This window comes from Pelobates fuscus, chromosome 3 (genome assembly GCF_036172605.1).
Source record: "Pelobates fuscus isolate aPelFus1 chromosome 3, aPelFus1.pri, whole genome shotgun sequence".
In the NCBI taxonomy this organism is placed as follows: Eukaryota; Metazoa; Chordata; class Amphibia; order Anura; family Pelobatidae; genus Pelobates; species Pelobates fuscus.
Genome location: NC_086319.1, coordinates 424,395,756 through 424,414,697, shown reverse-complemented (window position 1 = coordinate 424,414,697; position 18,942 = coordinate 424,395,756). Strand labels below are relative to the sequence as shown.

Genomic DNA, 18,942 nt, shown 5'->3' with positions numbered 1-18,942 from the left:
ATTGGGAGCCCAGTCTCCATTCCCCAGCAGCAGAGGGTCCAGCAGGGAAAAGAGAGCCCAGTCTCCTTCCCCCAGCAGCAGGACACTGTATTGGGAGTAGAGACAGTCGGTCTCCCTCCACAGAGTAGGGAAGTATGTATGGGAGAGGAGCTTGCTACCACCTCTCCCCAGCGGCGGATCGGTAATGTGCAGGGAATAGAGAGCTCAGTCTCCATTCCCCAGCGGCCGAGGGAGGTGCCGGCAATTGGGAGCCTAGTCTCCATTCCCCAGCAGCAGAGTGTCCCGCAGGGAAGAGAGAGCCCAGTCTCCTTTCCCCAGCAGCAGGACCATGTATTGGGAGTAGAGACAGTCGGTCTCCCTCCCCAGAGTATGAAAGTATGCATGGGAGAGGAGATTGTTACCTCCTCTCCCCAGCGGCAGGGTGTTCTAATGGGAGAGGAGCTGGTTACCACCTCTCCCCAGCGGCAGCTTAATGTACCAGGGGGAGACTGTAAGCCCCACAACTGTGCAGATGGGACTGTGGTCTCTGCACCTACAGCACAGGGTGTAAGGACAGTCAGTCCTGTCCCCCAGCAACAAGGCTGCTTAGCCAAAGGGGAGACAGTCGGTCTCCCCCACCAACAGCAGAGCTGCGCAGCTAAAGGGGAGACAGTCGGTCTCCAGCAACCAGGCTCCAACCAGACTACTCCCGTGGTCATGCTGGCATCAGGGCAGAGTACCGCTGGTCTCTGCCCACTCAGCAACCCACCAAAACGGCCTACCAGTCCCCCACACAGCCGTGGTGAGGCGCCTGGACCTGGACAAGTTTTTCCCTTACTCAGGTGTAGTAACCATTTATTGTGGGTGGGCTGTACTGCTGTTTCTGTTTTGTGGGTGGGCTGCTGGACTAACAAGGGCACTGACCGGCAAGAGGTCAGGTACCCTGTTAGTCTGTTTGGAAAAGGGGAGAAATGTGGCGAAACCAACCTCGCCACTGGGCCCTGGAGAAGCCTGTTTGCTAGCCTCCTACCTACTGACTATGGCCCCTGGGTTATTTGGGGCATATTGTACTTTATATGGCGGCTACTGGCCCTTTAAAATCATCTATGGACAGATTGGGACTTTTGGGACTACTGATTTTTGGATATGTTGTCCCCCTGAATAAGGGCTATCCAGCGATGCTGGATTTAAAGGTGTACCCCCTGTTTTTGGGGTACATCCAGAACCTGGCTAAAAATGTGTGCCGTATAATTGGGTTTACTGTTATCTGAGGGGAGGGGATGTGTGGGTGGAACCATGTATGTGATTGGTTATTTTATGCCTCCCCCTGGGTGTGGCCTGTAAGTGTACAAGTGTAATAAAAGCCAGGCTGGATGAGCCAGTCGAGAGTTCCTGTTTTACCCTCAAAGTGATGTGTCGTCTCATTATTGGGGGAAGGATTTATTGCATGCTGTTCCAGTTGACTGCTAGGAGTACAAGCCTATTCGTATGGTTCCTATTCAATGGTCTACAGCATTCATATGCTTGGGAGAATTTAAAGGTTTCTCGGATTCGGTGATTGTGGTGTCTGCCAGAGTGCTTGGAGTCCTCAGGAAGCGCTAGGAGCATCCATTAACGGAGGTACTCAGTCGGGGTGCCAGGCGATCCGTTACACTCCGGTGTCTCTCAGGCCAGTGACCACCTTGCCATTTAGTTTAACGGTCTGCCTGTGTTGCTGACGGTTATCCTGCTGTGCTGCTTGTACTGGATCGGCCTCATGTAGAATACCCCAAAACTCCTGTTGCTCAAAACAGTGAGCAGAGGGCTGAGGCGGCTGCTGGCTCCGCCGGCTGGTCTTCTCCAGGACTGGGCTTGGTTGGCATTGTTTAATGGGCATTCTGGTCTTTTGTGCCCCAACTGCTTACAGCCATAGCACCGGACCTGCTGTGAGTAATCCCGGGCATTGAACCGGGCTGGCTGCCCATAGTTGGTTGCTGCTGGTATAGTGGGGTTATGCTGTGCTGGGGGGTGGTACACGTTAGTGGTTGGAGGTGCCGCCGGTTTGTATTCCACTCGAGTAGGGACCTTGGCTGCTGTCTGGTCTAGCTTTCGTGCATCCGTGTATTCATCGGCCAGACGAGCAGCTTCCGGTAAGGTAGCGGGTTTGCGGTCCCTGACCCACTCTCTGACTCCTGCAGGTAACCGGTCAAAACAGTGTTCGAGCAGAAATACTTGCAGCACCTCTTCCCCAGTTACCGCTTGGCACCCTGCCATCCAGTGGGCTGCTGTGCGGTGTACCCTGCAGGCCCACTCCACATAGGAGTCGCCAGCCTGCTTATTAGTGTCTCGAAATCGCCTCCGGTACGCTTCGGGGGTAACAGCGTATCGGGCCAAAAGGGCATCTTTTACTGCCCGGTAACTTGTAATTTCCTCTTCTGGGATGGCCCGAAAAGCCTCACTGGCCCGGCCGGATAACTTCCCAGAGAGAATAGTAACCCATTCCGCTGCGGGTACCTGGTGTAGGGCACACTGTCTTTCAAAATCCGCCAGGAACCCGTCTATTTCTGCTTCAGTCTCGACAAAGTTTCTAAAAGCAGCAAACGGTACCTTTCTTTTCCCATTATTGTTATAAGGTGCCTCTGCTGCTGCAGCTCCTCTTCCCTGGAGCGCCTGTTGTGCTGCTACTGCTGCTTGCACTTGAACCACATTATCCACTGCAGGGTTGGGGCCAAAGTGTGCCAGCCTTATCTGAACTGCCCGGTTAAACTGTATCTCTTCGGGTGTTAAATCCAGTGGGCCTGGCACATTAGATCTTTCCATTCCCTGTGCTGCATCCATCTCCAACAATATAGCAATAATCTCCCTTTTCTTGAGATTACTCGCTGATCGTCCTCTGCGTTCCAAAATATCTTTAAGGGTAGCACGCCTTAATTCCTCATACTGCATTTCCAATCTGGGGTGTGTAGCTGGCCTTCAGGGCGGTGGGATTCATCCCGTCGCTTGCCACCAATTGTTACGACACTCACCGCCAGGAGAGTGAAGCCGCCGCTTAACCGATTACCCCCCCTTCTCCAGCAATGCAGTTTCAGTCCAGCCGATCATCAGAACTCCCGAACAGAGCATACGAACACGGCAACTCCCGATCAGCAGTCCATACGAAATCCTTTCACAGCTATAAATAACGAAAGTGCTGTTCCAATAGTCATCCCCTTCCCCACAAACGAGACAGAAGCTCCGTATTGAGGGTCAAACAAGATCTGGGTTTACTGTGGGCTACCCGCCCGTATTTATGCGGGTCTTCCACTTGGTGGACACTCCCCTAGGGGACCAAATGGAAGACTGTAATTACAGTACGACAAAAGTACAGTTCAGACAGACCTCCCCCATAATGCATCACGTTTCCCGCTTCTCGGCCCTGGAGATAATGCAAGTAATGCAATTATCTCCAGGACAAGGACACATCGCCATTTTAAACATACATACTGAAAGTGCATAAAAATGGATAACTTTAATATAACCAAACCTTCCATATTCGTGTCACATATCCCCAGGTAGCCGGGATCTGAGGGCATATTATTGACGAATAGCGCTCAGATCCCATGCGTATAGTCCAATCGCCATGGAGTCAAAGTTCGTACGGTCTTTCGGTATACAGTGGACTCCATGGGCGGGCTACCTGGGTACGATACTTTAGTATGTGGTAAAACTACTGAATAATTAGTGTTCGTGCAGGCTCCTCGAGACAGCTAGGCGACCTGTTGGTTCAGCGGTGTTCGGCAGTATGAGTGTTCGTTTTTAGGTCCAGGAGATCCGGGCCGAACACCGCTGGGCTTTCGTGTATTTTAAAATGGCCGCTGCCTCGTGGTCGACATACGAACTATGACAGCTTGTTCGGTCGAAATGGTAGTTTACACAGATAGTCGGTGGGAAACAGTTATTGCATATATAGGCAGAAAAACAGACGGATCCGATACAACAGATAACCGGACCGTTCCATCACACAGGCCATTCTTATAGGCACAGACATAGCAGGCCGTTCTTATGGGCACAGACATAGCAGGCCAATCAATGGGGCACAGACATAGCAGGCCATTCTTATAGGCACAGACATAGCAGGCTGTTCTTATGGGCACAGACATAGCAGGCCAATCAATGGGGCACAGACATAGCAGGCCAATCAATGGGTTGTTGTAACGGAACCGCTGGCACCCCGACCGGGTACCCTCCGCTGACGGATGCTCCTAGTGCTTTCCGAGGTCTCCAAGCACTCCACCAGACACCATAACCACTGTAGACTCCCACGAACCGCCGTAGCTTGGTTGGGGTCTCGCCACGCTACCCACTCTGGACCCAAGACCAGGGTCTAGCTTCCAGTAGATGGACCTCTCCGAATTCCAGAGAGCAGGCACAGGAACAGCTCTTAGCAGAGCTCAGCGATAATACCCTGGGGAGTATAGTGATTATAGCAATCCCCAGAGTGTAGTTCTCCAATCCCCCAAACATGAGCCGAAACTTCATGAAGGTACAAGATGATCTGAGGTGCTAGCACACCCAGTCTGCTTTTATTTCCATCTTACACATAAAAGACCGCCCACAGGGGCGGGGTAAAACAGCCAATAGCATAACGGTTACAACCCACAAGTTCCCTCCCCTCAGATAACCAGTTAACATAATTATTACAGCCAGGGAAAATACAGTTTTTATACATGTGCTATAACTTCAAAACCCTACATCCAATATCCATAACAATTACATATTTGAACTCAGCACACTTCAAACATAAACCCTTCCAAAAATCAGCCAAATCCCTCCAGCGGATCAAGAGTTAGGTGGAAGTCCTTTATGACCGACCGCAAGCACAATTTCCTGCCCAAAACAGTTCCATAGATTTGGGCTGTGCGGTCGGTCAATTTCATGCGAAAAAACGACTAAGTCCCATTTCGAACGGGACTTAGTCTCTGGAGCTGCAAGTTCCGTATGGGAGAAGGTAAGGGTCAGCGGTGTTCGGCAGAATGTGTAGCCGATTTTAGTTCCACAGAATCTTTAGCGTACACCGCTGACCGCATTCGAGTAAACCAAGATGGCCGCCGCCACGTGTTCGGCTGCCGAATGGCGGCCACCCAGCGCTCGGCAATTAACCTGCAGTAACCTCACAGCCTGGGAGGTAAATTGCCTGCACACTTTAGCTTCTGGGTGGTCCGCCTGTGTGGTACTTGGTTCAGTAAGCCCTATTTACTGAACCAAGTGGGAGAGAGCCAGGGGCAAGTTATTTTACCGGTCTGGGGACATAGTCTTAAAGGGACATTGTTCAGCAAAGTCACAATATGTCCCCAGACGGTTCTTAAAGGGCCATACACACACAATAAAAGTTCATACTTTTCAGGGGCCATAGTCTTAAAGGGTATTGTTACCCAAAGTCTCAATATGTCCCCAGACAGTTCTTAAAGGGCCAGCAGCAGTACAATAAAATACCATTCACTGTGCTTAAAGGGCCAGCAGTCGCACAATAAAATACAATATGCCCAAATATAGCTCTCTAAACGTACCAATTTTCAAGGGGCCATAGTCAGCAGGTAGGAGGCGGGCAAACAGGCTTCTCCAATGCCCAGTGGCGAGGTTGGTTTCGTCACAGTTGTGTATTACCATAATATTATTAATAACATGTATTTATATAGCGCCTTCCAATTCCGTAGCGCTTTACAGTGGGTATCGAATGAGTAACGGGGACCTCTGAGTTCGGGTAGAGGTCCCTAAAAATTGTAGATCCACAGGGCATCTTGTGACATAGGACCCTTAGACAATCAACCCTTTTAGACAGCGTAATGCCGTGTGAGTAACCTGACCGGGACTGGCAGTCCCTAAATGCCCAGCAGGCAAATAGTGGTATTCCATCTGTATTGGGTATAAGCGGAAGTTGTTCCAGTGACGATCATGTCTATGAATGTAAGATACACTGAGCGATACGAGTCAGAGCCAGGTTCTGTATCTTATATATATGCCATGGACAGATAATTCATACCAGAGTAGTCCCCTCTGAGACCTCATAGCAGGACCAGAAAAAATATACACTGAGAAGGATATGAATCCTAGAGCTAACTGGCACTGTATACACCCTCTACAGAGCCTGTATAACTGCGTTCATATACACCTGTAACTCGCAGAAATCCCTGACAGAGAACGCACAGTAGTCAGCAATATGCACTGTCCGCAAAACTCTCAGCGATCGGAGATATACACTGTCAGCAAAACTCACATGTCAGTAAAACTCACAGCAGTCTGTGATATACACTGTCAGGAAAACGAAATCTCAAAGTACACTGGCAGTAAAACTAAATCTGTGATATACACTGTCAGTAAAGCTATATATGATCTATATATTTATGATCACACAATGCATATAAAAAATGTGGGTTATTAGAACATAAAAGATAGAAATACAAGTCATAATGGAATGGCAGTCACAGATATACACTGAAATAAAACTAATATTCATATCTGAAGAAAGCGAAGGCAAACCTGGAAGCAATCCGCCGGCCAGCAGGGCGACAAAAAACGCGAACCGACCACCGTGGAACGGAGGAGGGGCCGCGAGTAGGCGCACTCTCCTCCACCCGGTCGGCTGCCCGCGGCTCTGAGAAGGAGCTGAGTGCGGTGGCGGCCACGTGGGAGAGCGGAGAGGTCGCCGGGTACTCGCGTCCGACCGCGAGTACCTCGGTTGCCGGTAGATTACAAAGGGGTTCGGGGAAATCAGGAGACTGCCAGAGGCTAGTCTCCTGAAACCCCGATACAAGGCATGTAGCCCACGGAAGAATGGCGGGACAAAGAGAGTGGGGTAGCGAGGAGAGGGGGTGGAAGGCATACTGGAAGGAATCCCCAAGAAACTCCTCAAACACACTACAGAAAAAGGAAAGGTCTCCCCAAGGAGACAGGGGAAGCAACAATTCGAAAGGAAGGAATTCAATCATAATCAAAATATCTACATACAAGACACATAACCTACATAAGCAGGAAGAAGTAAATATATATCAGAAATATATAACTAAACACAAAAAATATATAACATAAATATATAGAAGTAGAAAACATTTGATACTAAATATTAACTAAGAACAGCATAACAAAATAAGTAAATATATTAAGATACCAAATATAAATCCTAATAAATCCTAATAAAACCCAAAGCCACCCACTATAAGCAGAAGGCAGTGGTACTCTGACCTGTCAGGCCCTGGGGAGATAGCGCAGCTAAGCGGACAAGGGCACATGTAGGCGTGTGGGGATAGATGCGTGTGATTGGTTGGGATAGATGCGTGTGGGTGGGATTATGTTCTGTGTAAGTTAGTGTGGGGGAGGTCTTACCTCAGTGCCACTTGGGATTCGGGCCAGCAAACAGCTTCCTGTCCTCCTGCTCCTGTTTGCCTGGGCTGCAGGTTTACACAGCTTGAGGGATGGAGGTGGAGGCTTTCTGGCTTCCCTCAGAGCTGCTGCAGCATGGATGGTGGCTGGCAACTCCTGATTCAGGTGCTCTCCTCTCCCCTCTCCCTCTGGGGCCTTCCCTGTGGCCCCTGCTCCCCTCTCCCATGGTGGCTGCCGGTGTGGGTGCTCCCCCCCGCGGCCTGAGTCCCTCTGGGGCCTTCCCTGTGGCCCCTGCTCCCCTCTCCCATGGTGGCTGCCGGTGTGGGTGCTCCCCCCCGCGGCCTGAGTCCCTCTGGGGCCTTCCCTGTGGCCCATGCTCCCCTCTCCCATGGTGGCTGCCGGTGTGGGTTCCCCCCCCCCCGCGGCCTGTCTACATCTGAGGCCTTCCCTGTGGCCCCTGGCCCTTCTTCCATGGGTGGCTGCCAGTGTGGGTTCCCCCCGCGGCCTGTCTCCATCTCTGGCCTTCCCTGTGGCCCCTGGCCCTTCTCCCATGGTGGTTGCCGGTGTGGGTGCTCCCCCCCGTGGCCTGTCTCCTAATGGGGCCTTCCCTGTGGCCCCTGCTCCTGGGGGCTGCGATGGTGCCGGCCGGCATTCCCGCCCGCCGGCTCCGCTACCCCCCCTGATGCTGCTCCTCGGGCCCGGTTGAGGAGGTGGAGCATGTCTGAGGCTCCAGACACGCGGCCTACAACTGCCGCGGAGGATGCGTGGCCTAATACCGCTGTGCGGGACTTGCGGCCTCCCCCTCCTGCAGCCCGGTCATGAGCGGCGGCCTCCGGCATTGGGATTCGTGCCGGAGGCTGTAGGAGGCGGGTGGCGCATCCAGCGCCTTGTGCGGTCGGCCGGAGGCCTTCCTGAAACGCCGCATGGCGGGCGCGACGGCGGGGCCTGGGACGGGGCCCTGGCGGTGAGTGGGCCCTGCGGGGCCGAGAGGGGTCTGCTTACCTGCTGTTGGGGGTGGGGGGACCTCTCCTGAGGGCGTCCTCTGCCATCCTCACCCCCCCCTCCTTTTTTTAGTCCCCCCCTCCCTTCTCTGTCTCCGGTTTCTCTCCCCCCTGTTGGCATGTTTTCTTTGTGTTCCTGGCGGTCCTTCTTTCTTCCCCCCCCCTCCCTTTTTATCCACCCTCTCTGTTTTCTTCCCCTTTCCACTCTCTGTTTCTCTCCTCTATGTCCCCCCCCCCCTTTTTTTTTCCTCTCTTGCCCTGCTCTTACCTGTTCCTGGTTCATCTCTGCCTTCTGCTCTTCTCTCTCTGCCTTCTGCTCTTCTCTCTGGTTACTTACCTCGGCTGCCTCCTGGTGGCACGTCCTCTCCATGCCCTTCTCACAGGTCCTGGCTGCAGTTCATAGAAAGGCCCAGCAGGTGGCGCCTGGAACATCTTGGAAGAAAGCAGTGGAAGTTTGGACTTCTGCCTGGACTTCTACGCTTGTTATGCCGCGGATGGTGCACCGGGCATTGGCTGGTGAGTACGTTGTCCCTTCTTGCAATCTGATAGGGTCCCTTTAAAACTGGGGAGGGGGTATTAGTGCGCAAAAAAGCCCCCCCCCCCAAAAAAATTGGAAATTTCATAAAACAAACAAACAAACAAAGCAGTCCTGAATGTATACCTGAATAGAATGAGGAATAAAAGATTCACAAAAAAAAAAAAAGAATGAAAAAGAAAGAGGAAAACGGTACCTGCACGCCGCTTACCAGGGAGTCCACTCCGGTTATTTAAAACCCCCCTCCCACCTTTTTGTCAGTGTTTATCATATATTATAGTACAGTTTCCTGCGGCGTCCTGCGCAGCTACTAGCGCTGGCGTTGCCGCCCAAGAGGCAGGCGGCTAGGGTGGCTCTTGATGCTGCTGCGGGGCACTAGTATGGCCTGCTTGACTTGCGCGTGTCGCGTACTGCTAGGGAGCAGTGGTGAGGGTTTTCTCTCTGGGATGCGTGTCGTTCCTAGGGTGAGCTGGGTTGGGTCCTCGTGCCATTCCACGAGGGTTCCAGTCGCAGGGATCGCGTGGTGTGGGAGCGGCTTACCAAGAAAGCTTGGTAGGCTTACCTCCCGACCAATTTTAGGGTGCCCCTGAAGTCAGCTCCGCGGGTCCCCCCCCTTGGGACATCTTGTCTGTAGAGGGGCATGGTCAATATCGCATGGTTTCTTATTTGCTCGATTGTCGTTCCATCCACGGGGTTAGGTATGGGAGGGCATGACACATCGGTCCGCGTGTTTAGGACTGCAGGGCTCTGGGGCCTTCCTGACAAGGGCAGCGGTGTAATCGGGCTTCCGGTTGCTGCCGATGCGCCCGGCAGGTTGTTGTTTTCCAGGCCGTATTTCTGACAGTCAGTGTTCTGTGGCTATGTGCTCCCCACATGGGTGGCTTTTAATATCGCCCTCCTGGGTAAGCTGGCCTTGCCTATCGTTGTTGCCTTTGGGGCAGTATGGGGTTTTCCTTTTAGGCCTCCGTTAATGGTGGCTTGTGCAATCAGGCCCCCTAAGTCCCTTCCACTGACTTCCACCTGTTGCCGCTGCAGCGGGTTTGGGGTTTTTTGGGGCCTAATTCATTTTCCATGATGTGCTGAGTCTTGGAGCTTCCCCATTCTGGTGGCATGGTAGGCGTGGGGTCCACAACTCCCGGACAGGTGGGTAGTTCTTCCTTTGGGACAAGCGTGTGGCGGTACCCTCTACCCCGGTGGTACCCTGGTTGTGGCGCCTAGCTCGGCGCTGCTTGAGTCTGGAAGTGTCTGGTCAGGCAGGGTTTTCCCGGGGGTTCTATCTTGTTCACGGTAGGACGTGCTTCGGGCTCCGCGGGGCCAAATTTACAAGGCAGTGGGGACATGATCGCTCGGTCTAGCGGACACTGATGTAGCGGGTCCATGGGTCGATCTCTGAGGCGGTGTGGGGCCCTCTACAGTTAAGTGTGACCGATCAGGCCGGATGAGAGCATTTCCTTGGCGGCTTCCCATTCATGTTACGGTCATCTGCAGGTGGGAAGGGGTTTTGGTGGATTGAGTAAGCATCGGAAGGGACTTCCTTCAGGCTTTCGCTGCTCGACGGCTGTTGTATTTGGGAAGGGTAAGTTGGTAGCGGTTGGCTGATTCATCAATATAATCTGTTCCGTTCTTGGAGGTTGCGGAGTAGACATAACCGGGCCCTTTCTGCTTTCTCTTGAGGTGAATTGAATGCACAGGGTACTGGTTAGGCTCCTAACAGGGTGTGCTAGGTTCCCAGGATAGTTGGAAATATACCGTCCCAATTGGGGGAGCGCCGGGTTCCCACACGTGTCCTGTTTTTTCTTCGGTGGGGGCTATTCTGCCCCTGGGTTATTCGGCCTCCTCTCCCCTTGTTTGCTTCTCGAAGCAGGGTTTTCTCGCCTGTGTCCCTGTTGTTGGGGTGCTCCAATTGGGGCTAGAATTCCTGGGTAAGGATGGTGGTGGGTTCAGGGGGTATTTGGTTTGGGGCGGCTACAAACGCCGCCAGGCTGGGCGTGATTGTGCCACTGGTTCACAGGGCTTGGATGGCGGGGGTCAAGGTGGTAGTTTCCTTGGGTTCACCCTGCTGGTCTCCGAATGGATTTCTCCCCGCGGTTACTGTCTCCTCCCCCCCCCCCCCCCCACCCCGGAATAAAGAGTGTGGGATGCTTATCTGTCATTTGGGACAGGAGGTGCGGGGCGAGTGATTGGATCTTACGCCTTCAGGAGTGGAGGTTCGGTGGTCTGGCGCATGATACATGAGGGATGTGTGGCTCCTCCTCTTCCTGGGTCAGCTGTCCCGCCTCCTAGGGGTACCGGGGATTTTTGTCATCTGTCTGGGTGGACTGATCTGGATTCGGTGGCTGTTTGGGATTTGGGTGTTCTTAAATCTGGACATGTTACGCATTCTGTTTCTTACCAGAGGTTCTCAGGGGCCGGGCTGAAGCTATCGCCCATTTCTTTTCTGTTGGTGAGTGCCCTGGTGCGCTGCCCTCAGAAATCGGACAAGATGTGTTTCTAGGTTTGGCTTGGGGGATTCCAGTCCGCCTTGGGGTTTGGCCGGATGTGGCCTGGTTATCTCGAGGGGATGGGTGCGCTTGCTGGAGGTCGGACAAGGCCTATGTTAACGGTGCACTGAGGAAGGCTCCGGCTGGAGTTGAAACGCGGTTGCTGCCAAAGTATTGTATCTGGGACTTTTTCTTATTTACTCTGCGGTGTTTTATTTAGGCTTTGTGCCTAGTATATTTTACTATTTATACACTGCTTTTGTCCCTGTTTTAATAGTTTATTTGTTCAATGAATTTTGGATTCTCCACTTTGTATCCTTTGCTGCTCCCCTCAAAGGTATTGTTTTAGCCTTTTTAGGCTCCCTCCTGCATATTATACAGAGCCTGGGACGGCTTTCAATCCTGTGAGTTTTACTCTACATAAGGGGTCTAGCATTATATATATATATTCAAATAGTGTGGCTGCACTCACGGAAGTTTCCTTTAAAATTTAACTTTTATTGGGTTTCCATAAAAAAAATATGTGGACTTTCATCAGGATTCATGTTTTTGCATAACAGTGACAGCTTGAGTGCAAGGTACAGTATATATTTTTTTTTATATATATGTGTATATATATACACGTTTTGCACTATGTTATGTTATTTGTGTTTTTAGCTTGATCCCGAATTGTTATTTCATTTACTGGTGCAGTATTTATTCTATGTTAATCTAGCGCCGCAGGAAGTGGTGGAACAGGCCATGGCTGGTTGTGGTGGGGTCCCCCGCTGATTTTAGGCTTAAAACAGCGGGGTTGTGGCGGGGGTATGTCCTTGCCAATTGAGTTTGAAGGTTACGTTTCAGTATATGGAATGAGATGAACAAGTTTTTTAAGGTCTCAAACCTCCCCTGCTTCAAAGGTTAAACTTTAGGTTGCCTGAGGTCTCGTGCCCATCGAGCGTGGATAAGGTCGGCTGATGGCGGGCATTGGAAGATATGATTTTTATGACGAGGGGGTAGGTGAGAGGGAGTGGTGATTAGGAACCACTCCAGGTTTTTATTGGCAAGGACGGTTGGGTCACTGTATAACACTATGGGTGGAGTTATATATGTATATATGTTAATTTATGCTTATTTATGTCTAACGTTTTGGTTACAGAAAAGAAGAGATTTAATAAATAAAGTTATGGATGTGTTATGCAGTAATTTAGTTTGTGATAATAAATGCTGTGGCCTGTTTCATCCATACTAAGTGGTCTGTCGTTACTGGGGGGTTGAATGGGGTTAGATTTTGTTCTAGGCTGCATCGCGATTCCCCACTACGTACATACATGCGGAGCAGCAAAGAAAGAGGCAATGATGCATGGGGAGGGGAGTTTTATAGTACCTAACTTTTTTCTGATTGGTTGTTTTTCTGTGCTGCTGTGGAGTTCTAGTAAAGAGAGACTTAAGCAAATACGAAGCCGTCTGTCATGTTATAAAATTGCTGGTGCCTGGTCTGTAAATGTTGGAGGACTGACTCTGGTCTCTATGGTGCTAGAGGGGAGGTGGCTCGGCAGCCAACTTGTCCTCAGATCTTTATACGTGTGTCCGGCTCTGACTGCTATCTACCTGCTTCCTTGCAAACCATCCTCTGCTAAGCATCAATCACCTACCCAAGCACCCAGCCATGACAACCTACCCCGAGCACCCAGACACAGAAAACCTACTTACTCCCATGCACCCACAGCTTACACAGACCCCCCCCCCACACCACCACCATCATCTGGAGTCCGTTTAAATTATAATCTTATTAATTCTCACCCCAAGGAAAGGTTCTAGACCTGGAGGTATCAGTGGGTTCCCTGCCATAGCAAACTGCAAAACATCAAGGATACATTAATGTCACCAAATTCACAATGAAATTATATTACACACTGTACATATTGTGACACAATACATATAATATTGTATGCTGGATTACACACAAATTATATATTACACTCTATATATAATTATTTTTATAATATTCACTATATACATTATAACACTACAAATATTAAACATTTTAATTATAGCATTAAACACTTTGCACTTCCTTCTCAGACACTTCTACACCATGCCATGTATACACAGCACAGGTACAGCACAGACAGTTACAGTGCCAGCCTCCCTCACACACTACTACACCATGCCATGTATACACAGCACAGGTACAGCACAGAAAGCGGCAGTGCCAGACTCCCCTCACACACTACTACACCATGCCATGTATACACAGCACAGGTACAGCACAGACAGCGGCAGTGCCAGCCTCCCCTCACACTACTACACCATGCCATGTATACACAGCACAGGTACAGCGCAGACAGCGGCAGTGCCAGCCTCCCCTCACACACTACTACACCATGCCATGTATACACAGCACAGGTACAGCGCAGACAGCGGCAGTGCCAGCCTCCCCTCACACACTACTACACCATGCCATGTATACACAGCACAGGTACAGCGCAGACAGCGTCAGTGCCAGCCTCCCCTCACACACTACTACACCATGCCATGTATACACAGCACAGGTACAGCGCAGACAGCGGCAGTGCCAGCCTCCTCTCACACACTACTACACCATGCCATGTATACACAGCACAGGTACAGCGCAGACAGCGGCAGTGCCAGCCTCCCCTCACACACTACTACACCATGCCATGTATACACAGCACAGGTACAGCACAGACAGCAGCAGTGCCAGCTCCCACAAACACACTACTACACCATGCCATGTATACACAGCACAGGTACAGCACAGACAGCAGCAGTGCCAGCCTCCCCTCACACACTACTACACCATGCCATGTATACACAGCACAGGTACAGCACAGACAGTTACAGTGCCAGCCTCCCCTCACACACTACTACACCATGTCATGTATACACAGCACAGGTACAGCACAGAAAGCGGCAGTGCCAGCCTCCCCTCACACACTACTACACCATGCCATGTATACACAGCACAGGTACAGCACAGACAGCAGCAGTGCCAGCCTCCCCTCACACACTACTACACCATGCCATGTATACACAGCACAGGTACAGCACAGACAGTTACAGTGCCAGCCTCCCCTCACACACTACTACACCATGTCATGTATACACAGCACAGGTACAGCACAGAAAGCGGCAGTGCCAGCCTCCCCTCACACACTCCTACACCATGCCATGTATACACAGCACAGGTACAGCACAGACAGCGGCAGTGCCATCCTCCCCTCACACACTACTACACCATGCCATGTATACACAGCACAGGTACAGCACAGAAAGCGGCAGTGCCAGCCTCCCCTCACACACTACTACACCATGCCATGTATACACAGCACAGGTACAGCGCAGACAGCGGCAGTGCCAGCCTCCCCTCACACACTACTACACCATGCAATGTATACACAGCACAGGTACAGCACAGACAGCGGCAGTGCCAGCCTCCCCTCACACTCACTACTACACCATGCCATGTTTACACAGCACAGGTACAGCGCAGACAGCGGCAGTGCCAGCCTCCCCCTCACACTCACTACTACACCATGCCATGTATATACAGCACAGGTACAGCGCAGACAGCGGCAGTGCCAGCCTCCCCTCACACACTACTACACCATGCCATGTATACACAGCACAGGTACAGCACAGAAAGCGGCAGTGCCAGCCTCCCCTCACACACTACGCCATGCCATGTATACACAGCACAGGTACAGCGCAGACAGTGGCAGTGCCAGCCTCCCTCACACACTACTACACCATGCTATGTATACACAGCACAGGTACAGCATAGACAGTGGCAGTGCCAGCCTCCCCTCACACACTACTACACCATGCCATGTATACACAGCACAGGTACAGCGCAGACAGCGGCAGTGCCAGTCTCCCCTCATACACTTCTACACCATGCCATGTATACACAGCACAGGTACAGCGCAGACAGCGGCAGTGCCAGCCTCCCCTCACACACTACGCCATGCCATGTATACACAGCACAGGTACAGCACAGACAGTGGCAGTGCCAGCCTCCCTCACACACTACTACACCATGCTATGTATACACAGCACAGGTACAGCATAGACAGTGGCAGTGCCAGCCTCCCCTCACACACTACTACACCATGCCATGTATACACAGCACAGGTACAGCGCAGACAGCGGCAGTGCCAGTCTCCCCTCATACACTTCTACACCATGCCATGTATACACAGCACAGGTACAGCGCAGACAGCGGCAGTGCCAGCCTCCCCTCACACACTACTACACCATGCCATGTATACACAGCACAGGTTACAGACAGTGGCAGTGCCAGCCTCCCCTCACACACTACTACACCATGCCATGTATACACAGCACAGGTACAGCACAGACAGCGACAGTGCCAGCCTCCCCTCACACACTACTACACCATGACACTATGTCTGAATCCTAGTTTGTCCTAACTTTCTTACGTTCACTGTCTCTCTCAGTCACTGGCTGGCTCTCCTGGAAGCTGGCTGTCTCTCTCAGATGGCACCTCCTCTGGACGCTGGCTGTCTCTCCCAGACGCTGACTGTCTTTCTCGGACACTGTCTCTCTCTGGATACTGGCTGTCTTTCCCTGAAGCTGGCTGTGTCTCTCAGATACTGTCTCTCTCGGTTGCTGGCTGTCTCTGTTTTTATATTCCCTTGGAAGGAAATAGTAGGAGGGTGTGTGATATGTCGCAATCACTTTCTCAGATCCCAACACAAGCTCCCTTTCTTAACAAGTCCCATTGTTTAGCCAGTCTGCTCCTACCAGGACAGTGAGGATCTTGCGATGGCTGAAATTGATAGGAGTTGGAGGGTTGCCAAGTTAATTTGCAATGAATTATGTGTGTGACTACACAGGACATGATGTCCCGCTGTGACGTAATCTATATAAGATACAGAATATAAATATTGTCAGCTGTGAGTGTGTTACAGGGTGCATTCTGTATCTTATATAGATATAGGTATAGGGAGTGATATGGAGATATATAGCTATTGGGATTATTGAATGTTGTCTCTCCGTGTGCTTTTGGTTAATATACGGATGTGATGAAATTTCACAGTGAGTGAGATAAGGAAGAGAAACAATTACCAGGAGGAAATTCCCTCAATTTCTCAAACAACCTTCTTTGCAGTTAGATAACCTTAGACACTACTGGGGCGATGGGAAGCAAAGATTAACGAGATTACAGGTTTTAATTGCTTCAATAAAGAAATGTATTTGGAAAATTCCTTGACAATAAAATATGTTCTTCTAATATACGACAATGTGAACTAGGTATTGTGTCATTTTATGTATACTAGCATAGACCATGAGCATGTATGTACGTAGTGGGGAATTACGATGCCACGTACACATAACTAACCCCATTCAACCCCCCAATAACAACGTAGTATGGATGAACAGGCCACAGCATTTATTATAACATAAATAAATTACTGCATAACACATCCATAACTTCATTTATTAAACTCTTCTTTTCTGTAACAAATTGTTAGAAATAAATAATCATAATTTAACATATATACATATATAACTCAAAACACAGTGTCATACAGAAACCCAACCGTCCTTGCCAATAAACATCCAGTGGTTCCTAAAAACCACTTCCTCTCACCTCCCCCCTCGTCATAAAAACATAAACTTCCAATGCCTGCCATCAGCCGACCTTATCCGCGCTCGATGGGCACGAGACCTCAGGCAACCTAAAGTTAAACCTTTGGAGGAGGGGAGGTTGAGACCTGAAAACATAATGAACATACGCCATCCTAAACATAACCACTAAAAACTTAATTGGCAAAGACATACCCCCGCCACCAGACCCGCTGCTTCACCCCTAAACAGCGGGGAACCCCACCAAAACCACCCATGGCCTGTTCCACCGCCTCTTGTAGGGCGAGATTAAAAAGGTCGAGCCCGACCTCCGTTAGGTGTACACCATCTCCACGAAAAAAATGAGCCGCCTCCCGCTCAAAAACCCTATGGCGGACCGGGATCCCCCGAACACCCAAAACAAACTGGGAAACCCGCCTGTTTAACTTGCGCCGGCAATCCTGTATGGCACTCTGACTCCTGGCGCCGCGCCAATAGTTTCGAGCAATGACTTCAGACCAGACCATGCGCACGCTGGGAAACAAAATCAAAATGCGTGCGAAGTCCCGCTTCACTGCCGAGATCAAATCCCAGATGGGCACTGAACCCAGATCATTACCCCCCCCCCAGGTGGATCACCAGGACCCTTGGAGCCCCCCAGAAAGCTCAAGCACGTGACCGGACCCACCGTCTTGTCATGAGCCAACGGGACCCCGAAGTGCTGAAACACCTCCCCGAGCACCCGTAGCAGGAGGGCACAAACGTGCGACTCCGCCGGGCCCACACACAGGAAATCATCCAGGTAGTGCAGGAGGGAAGCGACCCCAGCTTCCTCCTGCACTACCCATTCCAGAAAAGTGCTAAAGCACTCAAAATAAAAACAGGACAGCGAGCAACCCATGGGGAGGCACATGTCCACATAAAACTGGCCCTCGAAGGCACACCCCAAAAGATGATGGCACTCACGGTGCACCGGGAGCAGCCAAAAGGCAGATTCCACATCCGCCTTAGCCAGCAAGGCCCCCGGGCCTGCCGCCCGGACCATGCGAACCGCCGCATCAAAGGACGCATAGGAAACCATGCAAAGTTCCGTGGAAATGTCGTCATTCACCGAGCCCCCACGAGGGTATGACAAATGGTGAATTAAACGATACTTCCCAGGATCCTTCTTAGGCACCACACCCAATGGAGAAACCCGCAAATTAGCCATCGGCGGGGTGGAGAACGGGCCGGCCATCCGACCCAGGGAGACCTCCTTAGTCAATTTGGCCCGCACCACCTGAGGGAAAGCCCGCATGGACATGAGGTTCCGTACGGAGAGCAACGGAGGGCGCTCAGAGAAAGGGATCCAAAACCCTTGCTCAAACCCATCCACCAGGATCCGTGCCGCAGCCCGATTCCTATAGAGGTCGAGCCACAGGCGCATCGCGTTTACGAGGACCGGCGTCGTCGCCCTTAGCCCCCATGTCCCCTTTCTCCCCCGTGTTGCCCCGCTGGAAACAGCGGGAGGCAGGATCCGCCCCACCGCAGCCGGAGCACTCGTGCTTAAACCAGCACGAGGACCCCCACTTACAGAGACTTTCATTAAATTTCCAACAACAGCCGGACCTCTGACCGGAGGCCGATGAGGAGGAGGATGTGCCCCCACCGGCCCCCCCGAGAAAGCATGAAAACGCACCCTGCGGAGGGGCAGGACGAGTCATGATGGAAAGCCAGAGGCCAATATCCATCTGATCCCATGACAGCGAAGGGCGTGTGGCAAACCTAGCCACTTCTGAACTATATTCATCACAGGTTGTCCGTAGGCTGACTGCATAATGTGTACCGTTAAATGTATATATGTTGTACTATGGCCGTTCGCATGCTGGCAGCCGTCCGCTGCCAGCATACAAAGCATTCGTATGACGAAACACGGCTATCTTGGCCGTTCACCGTACGAATGTGGGCTCCCCAGGTCGACCACACATTCACAGGTCGTGTGGCACCAATTAACCGATTGCAACATTGTTGCAATTGG

The 18,942-nt window shown here is 51.4% G+C and overlaps 1 protein-coding gene across 1 annotated transcript in view; it reads right to left on the bottom strand.

Moving 5' to 3' along the window:
* LOC134602092 (uncharacterized) overlaps positions 1-18,351 on the bottom strand; it is a 78,513-nt gene extending 60,162 nt beyond the window's left edge. Inside the window, exons 1-3 of the mRNA XM_063446592.1 lie at positions 17,892-18,351; positions 15,768-16,063; positions 13,113-13,166 (exon numbers count right to left, since the gene is read on the bottom strand). Coding sequence (XP_063302662.1) covers positions 13,113-13,166; positions 15,768-16,063; positions 17,892-18,351 — 810 coding nt within the window. The remainder of the gene's footprint in view (positions 1-13,112; positions 13,167-15,767; positions 16,064-17,891) is intronic.
* Positions 18,352-18,942: the final 591 nt, after the last annotated feature.